Here is a 13,408-nt window from a genome sequence, read left to right as displayed (position 1 = left end):
ACGTTCCTGAGTTTTCCTTCCCCTTTGCTTCCAATCCTTCACACATAGTATTCCATTTGTTTTTGTTTTTTAAAAAGCATTTCCTTCCCCTTTCTCACCTTACCCTACCCATTCTTACTAATCCCTCCTTCTCAGTGTAGATATCAGTTTCTCCAGGAAGTCGGCCCCACTGCCCCCCAAGCCTGGTTTAGGTCTGAGAGTCCTATGTGCTCCGGTCCAGGCTGCATCTGTCCACTGAAGCTCTTAGAATCTGTGTGCTCTGAGCATTACTTAGGGGAATGCTGTTTTGTTCACTGTCGTATTCCCGGCTCCTAAGCAAGAGCCTGGCACACAGATGAGGACATGGTAGCTATTATTCTTATCAGCACCTCCATCTGTCATAATTCTCAAATGTCCGATTGTTGTATAAATAACTCGTCAGTATGCCAAGGTGCTTAGAGTTCAGTTACGAGACTGACAAGGACGTGCATTGTTTCGGAGCCACGTTTTATGCGTTTGTTTTTCACTTCATCATTTGCCCTTTTCAAACTAGGAACTGACCCAGGAGTGTGACGAGAAGAAAGCCCAGTATGATAGCTGCACAGCAGGCCTTGAAAGCAATCGGTCCAAATTAGAACAGGTAAGAAGGGAGTTTTTATTTCAACCCTTTAGCAAAAGCTACCCATGTGTGACATTCTCACTCCCTCAGTTCTTACATTCTTTATCATCATCTCCTAGCCTGCCTCCAAAGCATCAGAAATCTTGATTCCTTTAAACTCTATATTCATACACTGAGTTTTTCCATCCGTACCATATTCTCTTGCCTCGACTCTGTAGTAACCATCTGTCCGATGCTCTTGTCTTCCTACATTTGATCTCCTAGAGCAGACAAAGAAACTAGTTTCCAATATAGGCCACCCTCCGTTGACTTCCCGCTGCACTAGAGTGAAAGTTAACCTCCAGATTCTGTTGTGTGGGGATCCGCCTGCCTTGTCAAGGTCATACCAGTGTCCTGCGGTCCTCCTTGTCCGGCACTCCAGACTGGCCAAGCTCAGTTCCACCTCCAGGCTTTTGTGTGTACTCTCCTCTCTGCAGGGACACTCTGTCTTCTCTCCCCTTTTATTTTCATCACATGGATCTCAGCCTGAAAGTCATCACCTCCTCAAAGAGTTTTCTTTCTGTCTTTTTTTAAGATTTATTTGTTCATGTTTATGAGTGCTCTGTCTTCATGCACACCAGGAGGAATATGATCCCACTATAGATGGTTGTAAGCCACAATGTGGTCACTGGGAATTGAACTCAGAACCTCAGAAAAAGCAGTCAAGTGCTCTCAACTGCTAAGCTGTCTGTCCTGCCCTCAAAGACTTTTCTGATCACTTTCCCTAGCATTTCCCATCTCCTCATCAGCCTGGTGCACCTTCCTGTGCCATGGACCCCACATAACACCTGTACTCATTGGAAATATCCTTCATTCCTATTTCCTTGTTTAGGAGAGCAGAGACCTGACTCTTTTCCTCAGTGCTGTGTCCCTAGCTCTTAGCAGTGCTGGTCACAGTAGAGCTTAGTGACTGAGTCACTGCAGCTGCGGGTTAGAAAGTGCTAGGAGTAGTCTGGGACCGGTGGTAGCCATGCCGTTACTGTAGTAGAGCTTGTGCTGGGAGATGATTCTGATGCTCACTCCTCTGGTGTGCATGTAAAGCCAACTTCTCTTGTATCCTTTCAATAATCGGCTGCCCATTTAACATTCTCTATTGCAGGAAGTGCGAGCGCTCCGTGAAGAATGTATTCAGGAGGAAAGTAAATACCATTATACAAACTGTGTGATTAAGGTAAGACAAAGAATGTGCATCAGAAGCCTTCCTGAAAATTTTAAATATTATCATTTGTTTGTTTATTGTTCTTGTTTTTCAAGACGGGGTTTCTCAATGTAGTCTTGGCTGATCTAAAGCTCGCTCTGTAGACCAGGCTGGGCTCGAACTCACAGAGGTCTACCTGCCTCTGCTTCCTGAGGGCTGAGATCAAAGACATGCATCACCAGGCCTGGCTAAAACTTATTCCATTGGTTGATGGACTGATGGGTTGATTGGTAGTGTCTGTGTGTGCCCGTGAGTACCATGTGCCCGGGGGCAGCTGTGGAGGTCAAAAACTTATTCCATTGGTTGATGGACTGATGGGTTGATTGGTTGTGTCTGTGTGTGCCCGTGAGTACCATGTGCCCGGGGACAGCTGTGGAGGTCAAAAACTTATTCCATTGGTTGATGGACTGATGGGTTGATTGGTTGTGTCTGTGTGTGCCCGTGAGTACCATGTGCCCGGGGGCAGCTGTGGAGGTCAAAAACTTATTCCATTGGTTGATGGACTGATGGGTTGATTGGTTGTGTCTGTGTGTGCCCGTGAGTACCATGTGCCCGGGGGCAGCTGTGGAGGTCAAAAACTTATTCCATTGGTTGATGGACTGATGGGTTGATTGGTTGTGTCTGTGTGTGCCCGTGAGTACCATGTGCCCGGGGGCAGCTGTGGAGGTCAAAAACTTATTCCATTGGTTGATGGACTGATGGGTTAATTGGTTGTGTCTGTGTGTGCCCGTGAGTACCATGTGCCCGGGGGCAGCTGTGGAGGTCTGAGAACAACTTGCAGGACTCGGTTCTCTCCTCCGACTGCGTTGGTGCTGGCGATGGAAGTCGGGTTGTTAGACTTTGTGGCAGGTACCTTTACCTGCTGAGCCATTTTGTAGGCCCCTTCTGAGGTCCCCCAGCAGTAAAGACTTCCTGAAGCCCGTCTTTGCCTTTAGAACCTGGAAGTCCAGCTTCGTCGGGCGACTGATGAGATGAAGGCGTACGTCTCTTCCGATCACCAGGAAAAAAGGAAAGCAATCAGGCAAGTCATTTTTATGTTTGTACCGACTTACTCAGTGTTTTCACCTGTAGAGCTTTATAACCAAGATAGAAACATACAGAGCGTTTCAGCTATCACATGCTAAGCTACCACTGAAGACTGAACCTTAGGCTATTCTAGCCCTCCTAATGGGGTAGGAATATATATAATTGTATTGCTTGCTTGCTTTTTTTCATGTAGTAAATATTTATATGTTTATATAAAATATAAAATTTACACTTTGGCCACCTCTAAGCGTGCAGTTAGCGGCCCTGATTACCTTTGCAGTGCTGAGTCATCACCGTTATCTGGCTCCAAACCCTTTCAAGTCCCATTAATCACTTACCCCCACTCCCACCTCCGAGAACACGTGCTCTTGTCTGTTTGCTCTTCATAAGCATTAAGGTTTTAGTGGTGTCTCTTTAAGCGCCTGTGGCTGGCACTCTGGGCATCTGCTTGTTAATTGTGCAGGGTGACGACTGCTTTTTAGCTGGAAACCATGTGACTGCAGCGCTGTCAGCCTTTGAAATGAGAACGGGTGTAAATACTGCCTAGTCCTTAAATGGTGACTGTAGTCTCAACTTGTGGCCCACCATAATGAATCAACGCTTGCCTTCAAATGCGTTTATAGCTAAATTGCAAGTTGTAATAAAATGCAGTAATGGAAGATAAGCCTTCTTCGTCCATCATCACAGTTCAGATATTCTCTTTTTACTATCCAGGAAGAAGACAAAAGGGTAGGGGTCACATTTGAAGCTGCAGTGCGTATTTTGAGTGGCTGTGCATTGGTGTTACCGGAAGGAGCCTAGGAAGTAGTCTGTAGCAGTCTATGTAGTACACTGGAGGGCAAGCCAGAGCGGAGCTCCCCTATGAAGAGAGTGATTTTAATACATGCTCTCACATATGAAACTCAAAAGTCCTTATTCAGGTCTTTTCAAGTAGTGTAAACTTTGTGCTTATGGTCTATATTGTCGGTGGTAAGAAATGAGAATAGTTGATTTGTTCTTGAAAATTAGACATTTTAGAAATTTAATTCACTTCTTCAAGGTTGTCAGTCTAAAAAGGAAGAAAGAAATAATTGCTTCTGAACTGTTAAATGTCCGATCATTTTCTGACAGGGTGTATGTACTTCATCACTACAAAATCAGTATGGGGCCAGCAGGGTGGATTAGTGGGTAAGGGTGCTTACTGCCAACCCGGATGACCTGGGTTTAACCCCCAGAACCCACATAGCAAAAGAAGAGACCCGAGTCCCACAAGCTGTTCTCCGACCCCCACACACGTGCTGTGGCACAGGTGTTTGAATGTGCATACACATACACAATAAACAAATGTCAAATAATTCTTACTTAAAACAAGGTCGTTATAGCTGGGGAGGAGGCTCCAGGGGTGAGGCGCTGACTGTGCAAGCATGAGGACCTGAATGGGGGGGGGTCTCCAGCACCCACAGAACAACAGGCACGGTCGCCGGGCAGTGGTGGCGCACGCCTTAATCCCAGCACTCGGGAGGGCAGAGGCAAGCAGATCTGTGAGTTCAAGGCCAGCCTGGTCTACAGAGCAATTTCCAGGACAGCCAGGGCTACACAGAGAAACCCTGTCTCAATATACCAAATAAGTAAACAAACAAACAAAAACAAGCCAGAGAACAGATATGGTGGCATGTGCCTATAACCCCAGCACTGGAGCTCAGAGACAGGCGTCTGCCGTGGGGCTCACTGGCCAGCCAGTCTGTCCAAACACACGCTCTGGGTTCAGTGAGAGAGACTGCTTTTGACATGAGGAAGGGAAGCACGCGAGAAAGGCTGGAGTCCACCTCTGGCTTCTCCACAGCCCGCGTGGCTGAGTGCGCCTGTGTGCGTGCGTGCGTACGTGCGCGTACGTAGACACAGTCTTACAGACTGCCATCGTCCCTAGGTGTTGAATGGAAAAGTACTGCGCCGTGGCTACAGCATGTGTCCATTCAAATGTTATAGCAAAATGACTGGAAGGGAGGAGGTGCTTGCCACCAAGCCTGACAACCCGACTAAGACCCCTGGGACCCTCCACAGTGTGGAAGATGAGGACACACTCCTGCAGGTGTCCACCGATGCATGTGTGCAAATGCGAGTGCACACACGTACACAAATCAATTCAAAAGTTGTAATGAAAAAGTAATTCTGAAGAGTAATGTGAAAATATAGTGTTGGTTGCATTGTAAATTCATGGATAAATGTTTAAAACTGTATGGGGTTGGAGATTTAGCTCAGTGGTAGAGTGCTTGCCTAGCAAGCACAAGGCCCTGGGTTCGGTCCTCAGCTCCGGGGTGGTGTGTGTGTGTGTGTGTGTGTGTGTGTGTGTGTATCTCCATCTACAGAGGCAACACTTATTGTCATTCCATTTTCAATATTCTGGTTCTTTTTAATTAGCCCCAAGGTTTAAGAAATAGCTTGGGTCTGTTGTTGTTGTTCTTGTTGTTTTTAACCCCACCCCCACCTGCCTTCTCACCAGGGTCCCCGGTACAAACTAGAGCCTGTACATGCCAGATTGAGGCTAGCATACTACTGTAGTAAGCCTGTTGGTTTCCTGAGAAATTTATGTAAATGAGAATGCTGATACAATTTGGACAAGTCTCAGACCTAAGATACTAGTGAATTAGTGAAGTCCTTAAAGTCATCTGAGCTGTGACCATACTTTGCCCCACCCTGGGACAGGGTTTCTCTGTGTAGTCCTAGCTGTCCTGGAACTCACTTTGTAGACCAGGCTGGCCTTGAACTCAGAGATCCACCTGCTTCTGCCTCCCAAGTGCTGGGATTAAAAGTGTGTACCCCTGGGGGGGGGGGAGGGGGTGGCACACACCTTTAATCCCAGCATACATTCTTCTTGGGTTACTATGGCATTTAACTCATCCTAGCAGTCATTTGGGGAAATTGGAAAGCGAGCAGTTGGACCTTGTGTTTCATGAATTTCAAGGGCAAAATCGAGGCGCATGGGATTGTTGAGGGTCTCCACCCTTGTTCCTGTGTGCAGATACCACCTGTGCTTCCCCACAAGGACATGTGTTTTCTCTGCTATTCTCCTTGGCTTAGTCACTCTCGTTCCCTCTACTGCAGAGACATGATCGTTCTCTGCTGCTGCAGCTGGGTTTTCCCTTTTGTGGTTTATGATATCTTAGATTCTCCATCTTATCTTGCTTTATTCTTCTAATAGTACAATCTAAGTTTGCACAGAGAGATAAAAAACAATGTTTGCATTTCAATCTAGCCAGGCATGGTAGTACAGGCCTTTAATCCCTGCACTCAGGAGGCAGAGGCAGGTGGATCACTGTAAGTTCAAGACCAGGGCTTTTACACAGAAAAACCGTGTCTGGAAACATCCCTCCCCGAAAGTAAACTAACAATCACTTATAAGATCTAAAGTCTCCTTCCATATCCCTTATTAGTTAGGGTTTTCATTGCTGTGATAAAACACCATTGACCAAAATCAATTTGGGGAGGAAAAGGTTTGTGTGAGCTTGTAAGTATTGGGAAGTCAGGACAGGAACTGGAGCAGGACAGGAACCTGGAGGCAGGAGCTGAAGCAGAGGCCGTGGAGGGGTGCTGCCCACTGGCTTGCTCCTCCTGACTTGTGCAGCTGCTTTCTTTTACCCAGGACCCCCTTTCACCCAAGACCATCAGCCCTGGAGTGGCATCACCCACAGTGATCAGGGCCCTTTTACCTTTATTACTGATTAGAAAATGCGTTGCAGCCTTACCTCTGGCCCAGTCTTGTGGAGGCATTTTCTCAGTGGAGAGTCCCTTTTCCTAAATGACTTTTGCTTGTGTCCAGTTGGCATAAACTAGTCTGCACACTTGCCATCTGTTCCTTAGTCTTTACCCTTCAGTCTGTGACCTTAACATGTCACCTACTTTAAATCTTGCTTTTTTCTTATGCAGCATTAAAATATAATTGTACTTTGATTTTTAAATACATTTATTGTTTTACTTTAAATTAAGTTTTTTATCTTATAAAAATATTTTTAGCCGGCTGGTGGTGGCACACGCCTTTAATCCCAGCACTTGGGAGGCAGAGGCAGGCGGATCTCTGTGAGTTCGAGGCCAGCCTGGTCCTACAGAGTGAGTTCCAGGAAAGGCGCAAAGCTACACAGAGAAACCCTGTCTCGAAAAACCAAAAATAAATAAATAAATAAATAATAATAATAATATTTTTAAAACCAAAAACTAATCATTATGGAGTAGCCTACATGAATATTGAGTGCTTTCAAGATGTGCATGTTGACATACACCTGTGACCTTCACACTTGGAAGGCTGAGATTAGAGGATTATGGGTAGGACTAGCTTGAGATACCTGAGTTTGAGGCCAGCCTGAGAAAATGATGGGTCCTTGTTAAAGGTGTGTTTACGTGGTACACGCCTTTAATCCTAACACTCAGGAGGCAGAGGCTGGCAGATCTATGTGGGCTCAAGGCCAGTCTGGTCTACAAGTAAGTGAATTCAAGACCAGCCAGATATCTAGTCAGACTCTGTAAAAAGGAAAGAAAGAGAGAAAGAAAGAAAGAAAAATGAAGTGTGTGTGGCCCACCCTGTGAACACCAGCACTTGAGAGGCAAGGCACGACTGTCGGGAATCCAAGGCTAGCCTTGGTTATACACTAAGCTTGAGGCCATACTGGGCTACATGAGATCTTAAAAAATAAAAAAACAAATGCTAATACATCTGCATGTGTATATGTTAGCAAATGCATTAGAAATATATGTACATATAAACGTGTATATATAAAATAATATTAAACTACCTTCATAATTTATTTATAATTTTTCCACTTCAGTACGTGTAGACTTGTCTCATTCTTTATCACAACTCTGTATTAGTCCTTTGACTAGATATACTATAATCTACCTAAACAGTTCCCCATCTACATGTGTTAGGTCTATGAGTTTTCAGTATTGCGTGCACTGGAGAAGTGCATAGCATTCGCTTACAGTTTCTGAAGTCGTGAGTTCTCCTGGAGGTCAGTTCTCCTGGAGCAAAGCTGCAGACTCAGACACTGGTCAGCGTTTGTTCATGTGTCCCCCTTCTGTCTGCAGACTCTGCAAGGTAACGTGACATTTAAGCAAATTGTTTGCCTTAGTTTTAAGGGTAGATTAACCAAAAATAGTACTTAACATCTTAATTTTCTTAACTTAATTTCCCATATAATGCTGTGCCCTCCCCCTTTACATTACTGTTTACTAGAAGAAATGACTAAACCTGAAGAAAAACAAAGTATCTGAGCTTTATTCTGATTCTGTCCTGACTGTACATGGATATCGATATGCTCATTTATAATTTAGTTGTGTGTTTGAATCAACTCAAGTTGAAGTTAAATCATTGTGTTGACTCCCTAGGGAACAGTACACCAAAAATATTACTGAACAAGAAAACCTTGGTAAGGTAAGAATGATTTTTTTAGTGTTTCTAATTCAGACTGTTGCAGAGCTCTGACATTGTCGTTCTTTTGGAAGGCTCCAGTTTCAGGGGTGTTAATTCCTTTCTTAAGAATTGAAAGGGACCAGTGAGATAGCGCTGAGTGTTAGAGTGAGTGTGGTTAGCCTGGTGACCTGAGTTCGTTCTCCAGGACTCCTACACTAGAAGGAGATAACCAACTCCCATGAGAGGTCCTCTGACCTCCAAACACATCTCAAGTAAGTGTGTGTGTGTGTGTGTGTGTGTGTGTGTGTGTGTGTGTGCGCGCGCGCGCTTTTAATCCTAGTACTTGGAGGCAGAGGCAGGCGGATCTCTGAGTTCAAGACCAGCCTGGTCTACAGAGTGAGTTCCAGGACAGCCAGAACTACACAGAGAAACCCTGTTTTGAAAAACCATTTAAAAAAATAAATAAGTGAAAAGAAAGGAAGGAAGGAAGAAAGAAAGAAAGAGAAAGTAAATTAATGTATTTTAATTAGTTTATATAAACATTCATTTGTAAAATACATTGACAATAGATGTTTAGATTTTTAGAAGTTAGTATAATTATCAGTAGACTTGCATCTAAAGAGTCCATGTTATATTAATATGAAACTATTCCCCTGTTTCTCTTATTTAGAGAAGTCCTGGGGGGCTGGAGAGATGGCTCAGTGGTTAAGAGCACTGGCTGTTCCTCTAGAGGACCAGGGTCAATTCCCAGTACCCACATTAGTGACTCACAACTGTCTATAACTTCAATTCCAGAAGACTTTCATGTAGACAAAACATCTCTCTCTCCCTCTCTCCCTCCCTCTCCCTCACACACACACACAACCTTTTAATTAGGAAAAGTGTCTGGATGGATGTTAATGTGTACAGAAATGTTTATGAAATCTTAAATCCCTTTACAAGCTTAATTTCTAAATCATTTACAGCTTTACCTTGGCCTGGGTGAAGCTCGGTGGTAATTCACATGCTGATCATGTACAAGAGCCTGGTTTCAGTCCGTAGCACCAAGGAGAAGTTCCTGCTCCTTCCAGTGTAATGTTTTACTTCAGCAGGATCTCGGGGGAGCTGTCGGAGCAGTGGGATATAAAGTCTTTTGAAGCAGAATGAGCCAGACTGAGCCATAACCACAACCTCAGCTCCCCACTCCTCACTTGTAGAGAGGATCTCAATGGCCAAGGCAGCCCAGGGTAAAGCTAGTGTTTCCAAGAGTGTGCTAAGTGCCCTCTTGTATTGCTCTCTACCCACTCCCTTGAGACAGGGCCTCGCACTAGACTGTGAGAGCTGAGGTCGTCCCTCACCAAGCCCCAGGGTCTTCTGTCTCTATGCTGAGGTTCCGGGTGGAGGTGCTGGGATCCCAAACCAGGTCCTCATGCTGCAGCAGCAAACACTCTTACCCACTGAGCATCACCTCCACCCGGAGTCGGCTCTTTAAATAATCTTTAGAGGTTGTTAGCATTTTTGGCAAAGAAATTATTTCAGTAATACAAGAAAAGTTATAGTTTAGGTTTACCATATCTGAAATAGTCATCCTCAGAACTCATAAAATTCTTTGTATACTTTGGTCTTTCCAAATACTTCTAATCTGTGAACATAAACATGTTGTGAGATACATCACTCACAACATAAATTTTCACATCCTAATCATGTGCTTTCTGTGTTATATAAAAAAATAGTTGGTTACATTACAATTATATCTGAAATCCTCCTGTGTGTTCTGTCCCTGTTTCCTGTTGTATTTGCTTTTAGTATCCATAACTGGGGTGGGCAGTATTTAATCAGTGGTTTAAATCTCCCCTCCATCCTGGTTCATCCTCTTATTTGGGCAAGCATCAGCCCCCAGCACTCCCATGTGTCCTGCGTGGTGACGAGCTGTGTCCTAAAAGGAAAGATGAGTGTGTTCCTGTGCGTGGCTGCTGTGCGTTCACTTGTCTCCCTCACACCGTGGTCTGCTGCTCTTTCTGTCACACTCTTTCCATATATGTACACTGCCAGCCCCACCCCTCGTCCTCGCTGTCTCTTCTTGCTGACTGCTCTTTTCAGTCAGCCTTCCTCAGTTTACAGAACCAAAGCATAGTTTTGCAATTAGTCGAAAACATTTTGTGCTTCTCTTTAGAGTTATAGTCGGTGAGTCAAACAGTTTTAGCAGGTGGAACTATCTAGACTGTTAGTAACAAAAATAATTTTGGGGGCTGCAGAGATGGCTCAGTGGTTAAAAGCACTGTCTGCTTTCCCACAGGACCCAGGTTCAATTCCCAGCACCTACATGGCAGCTCACATGTATCTGTAACTCTAGTTCCAGGGGATCCAACGCCCTCTTCTGGCCTTCATAAGGACCAGACATGCACATGGTGCACAGACAGACATACATACAGGCAAAACACCCATACATATAGAGTAAAAAGAAGCAAGTCTTTCTGTCTCTTTTTTTTTTTTTTTTTTTTTTTTTGAGACAGAGTTTCTCTTTGTAACCCTAGAGTCCCGTAATTCACTTTGTAGACCAGGCTGGCCTAGAACTCAGAGACCCTCCTGTCTCTGGTCTTATTTATAAAAAATATTTCTCATAAAAATTTTGGCTTATTAAATGGTAAACATCTTTTTAAAAAAAATCACTGCTGTCTCTGAAGAAGACATGCATGTGGTTTGATAATTTGAACTTACATAGACTGTACTTCAGGGTCAAATCTAGCATCTAACGATAACATACACAACACGATATAGGTTATCAAGTATTCCCATCTGTGTTAGCACATGAAGAAGAGGAGTATAAGGCACATAGTTTTATTATTCCCTGTTACTAGCTGCAGTTGGCAGTTGAGAAAGCTGAGGTCCAGGGACCCGAGACTTTGCTTCTAACTGGTGACAGAGCCACAGCTGAACCTCAGACCAGACCGCTTCCCTGATTCCTTTGTCTTTCCCTCCCCTACCCTCCCATCCCATCCTGTACCCTCCCCTCCCCTCCCTTCCTCTTCTTCCCCTTTCCTCCCCTCCCCTCCCCTCCCCTCCCCTCCTGTACCCTCCCCTCCCCTCCCTTCCTCTCCTTCCCCTTTCCTCCCCTCCCCTTCCATTCTCTCCTCTCCCTTCCCCTTCCCTCCCTCCCCCTCCCCTCCCCCTCCCCTCCTTTTGTTTTCTCCTGATTTTTTTGTTTGTTTCTTACACTTGACCTTAACCCAAAGGTTGAGAAGCGATCTGTTTGTTTGTTGGGTGTGTGACCGTTGCCTGCATGTACATAACTGTACCACACGTATGTATTGGAGGCCCTGGACTGGAATTCCAGATGGTTGTGAGCCACCATGTAGGTGCTGGGACTCAAACCTGAGTCTTCTGCAAGAATAGCAAGTGTTCTTAACCCCTGAGTCATCGCTCCAGCTCCTTTTTCTGATCCTTTTAACTTCAGGGTTTTCTACAGGTACCTTAAATTTAGTTAACTTTTTCAATATTCTTAGTGTAAATGTTTTAGAGGAGAACATAGTTGCTTCGTTATCACTTATGAAATGTACAAACCACGCCATACTCCTCTGCCTCATGATGACAGAAGTCAGTCTCCTTAACCAATAATTTACTGTTACTGCTTTTGTTTTGAATGGTAGAAACTCCGGGAAAAGCAAAAGGCTGTACGAGAAAGCCATGGGCCAAATATGAAGCAAGCAAAGATGTGGCGTGATCTCGAGCAGCTGATGGAATGTAAAAAGCAGTGCTTTCTAAAGCAACAAAACCAGATTTCCATCGGTCAGGTGATTCAGGAGGGCGGAGAGGACCGTCTGGTGCTCTGAGCCCTGTGTCGATGGCCGTGAGGGCAGCACCGCACAACGCGCTTCCTTCTTGGAAGGGATTTGTTCATCCTTTGCTTTTTCAGACTCCTTCCTCCTAAAGTTGTCTTGGAAAATGAAGCGAAAGCAGATTGGGTCTTTTTACCATGAAGAAGAGGCTTGCGTTGTTTGTTTAGTTTAGACGTCAAGTGGTATCCTGAGTTTTATGAGAAAAGACTAAGCTTGCTATCTGTGATGTAAACATGTGTCCATTAAGGACCATCTAGTTTTTAAAGCTGTAATAACCAGTGGATTAATGTTTTCTCGATCTTTTTCCAGACTTCAGAGGACTCTTTTAGGAACTAGTATCTCTTGTTTTGAAGAAACATTTGTCTGAAGTCAGCAGCCCCGAGGGTTTCACTTCAGTTTCTTCCTCTTCTTTAAATGCAAGCCGGTTTAACATTTTGAAAAGCGTTTCTTCTCTTCGTGTGATTTAAAAGCAAATAAAGCCTGGACCATGGCATGGCTATTGATCTGAAATAATATACTGGTGTCAGTTTTTTCTTTTACAAGTATTTTATAATATTCACTTCTCATCTTACAGGATTATTACTCATTTTCACCAAACATCAAATGGAAAGCTAATAATACAATCATACGATTGTACTGAGGACTGCTATTATAAATATAAAAATTGTCATAAAATTTGGACGTGACGTGGGCTGGAAAGCTAACACAAGATTCCTGGTACAATTTAGGAGTCCAAAGCGCTTCCGGCCTCTGCTTCATTTGGCTAGATACTTAAAGATTACTTTCATTTTCCTTAAAGAAAGATAGTAAACTCGTATGTTCTCTTTTGCTTCATTTTGGTTTCAATCTGTTTTTCAGAATTCTTGCTTTTAGAGTCGAAAACTCAGGTTTTTAAATTGTTAGTCTGTCCTTCATAGGCTAGTTCTTTTTAACTGCCCTTAAAAAAAAAAAAAAGGAATGAAAATTTGTGTTGTGTAAAATACACAGACATGCATCTCTTTGTCCCGAGTTTGATCTGCTCTTAGTATTGAAAGTTCATTAGTAATCAGAATCACAGTGTCAGCCTCTGCTCCACACATGCTACACACTCAAATGCATTCACACACAGATGTGCACATGGGCACTTGTACACACACACACACACACACACACACACACGCTCACAAAGAAGAGAAAAGGAGGAAGGAGAAGATGAGCATTCCAGTTTGGATGGGTGAGTCTGGCCCTCAGTTTATTCACCCTCTCACCTGGGCAAGGGTCAGCTACCAGCACTCTTGTTCCTTCCTTTGACCGATCAGAAGCTAAAGAGGCAAGGCTGTGCATTAGTGTGTGGAGGGAAACCCTCCTTAATT

At 44.2% G+C, this 13,408-nt stretch overlaps 1 protein-coding gene across 6 annotated transcripts in view; it reads left to right on the top strand.

The window, feature by feature from the left end:
- Window positions 1-12,569, top strand: part of Ift81 (intraflagellar transport 81) — a 155,747-nt gene extending 143,178 nt beyond the window's left edge. For all 6 annotated transcript variants that reach the window (XM_059249699.1, XM_059249698.1, XM_059249700.1 and 3 more), the window contains 5 exons: window positions 533-619; window positions 1,737-1,808; window positions 2,771-2,856; window positions 8,217-8,262; window positions 11,868-12,569. In XM_059249699.1, coding sequence (XP_059105682.1) covers window positions 533-619; window positions 1,737-1,808; window positions 2,771-2,856; window positions 8,217-8,262; window positions 11,868-12,050 — 474 coding nt within the window. In that variant the 3' untranslated portion in view covers window positions 12,051-12,569. The remainder of the gene's footprint in view (window positions 1-532; window positions 620-1,736; window positions 1,809-2,770; window positions 2,857-8,216; window positions 8,263-11,867) is intronic.
- Window positions 12,570-13,408: the final 839 nt, after the last annotated feature.

Source organism: Peromyscus eremicus, chromosome 23 (assembly GCF_949786415.1).
Source record: "Peromyscus eremicus chromosome 23, PerEre_H2_v1, whole genome shotgun sequence".
Lineage (NCBI taxonomy): Eukaryota > Metazoa > Chordata > Mammalia > Rodentia > Cricetidae > Peromyscus > Peromyscus eremicus.
This window is presented reverse-complemented; position numbering and strand designations above follow the sequence as displayed.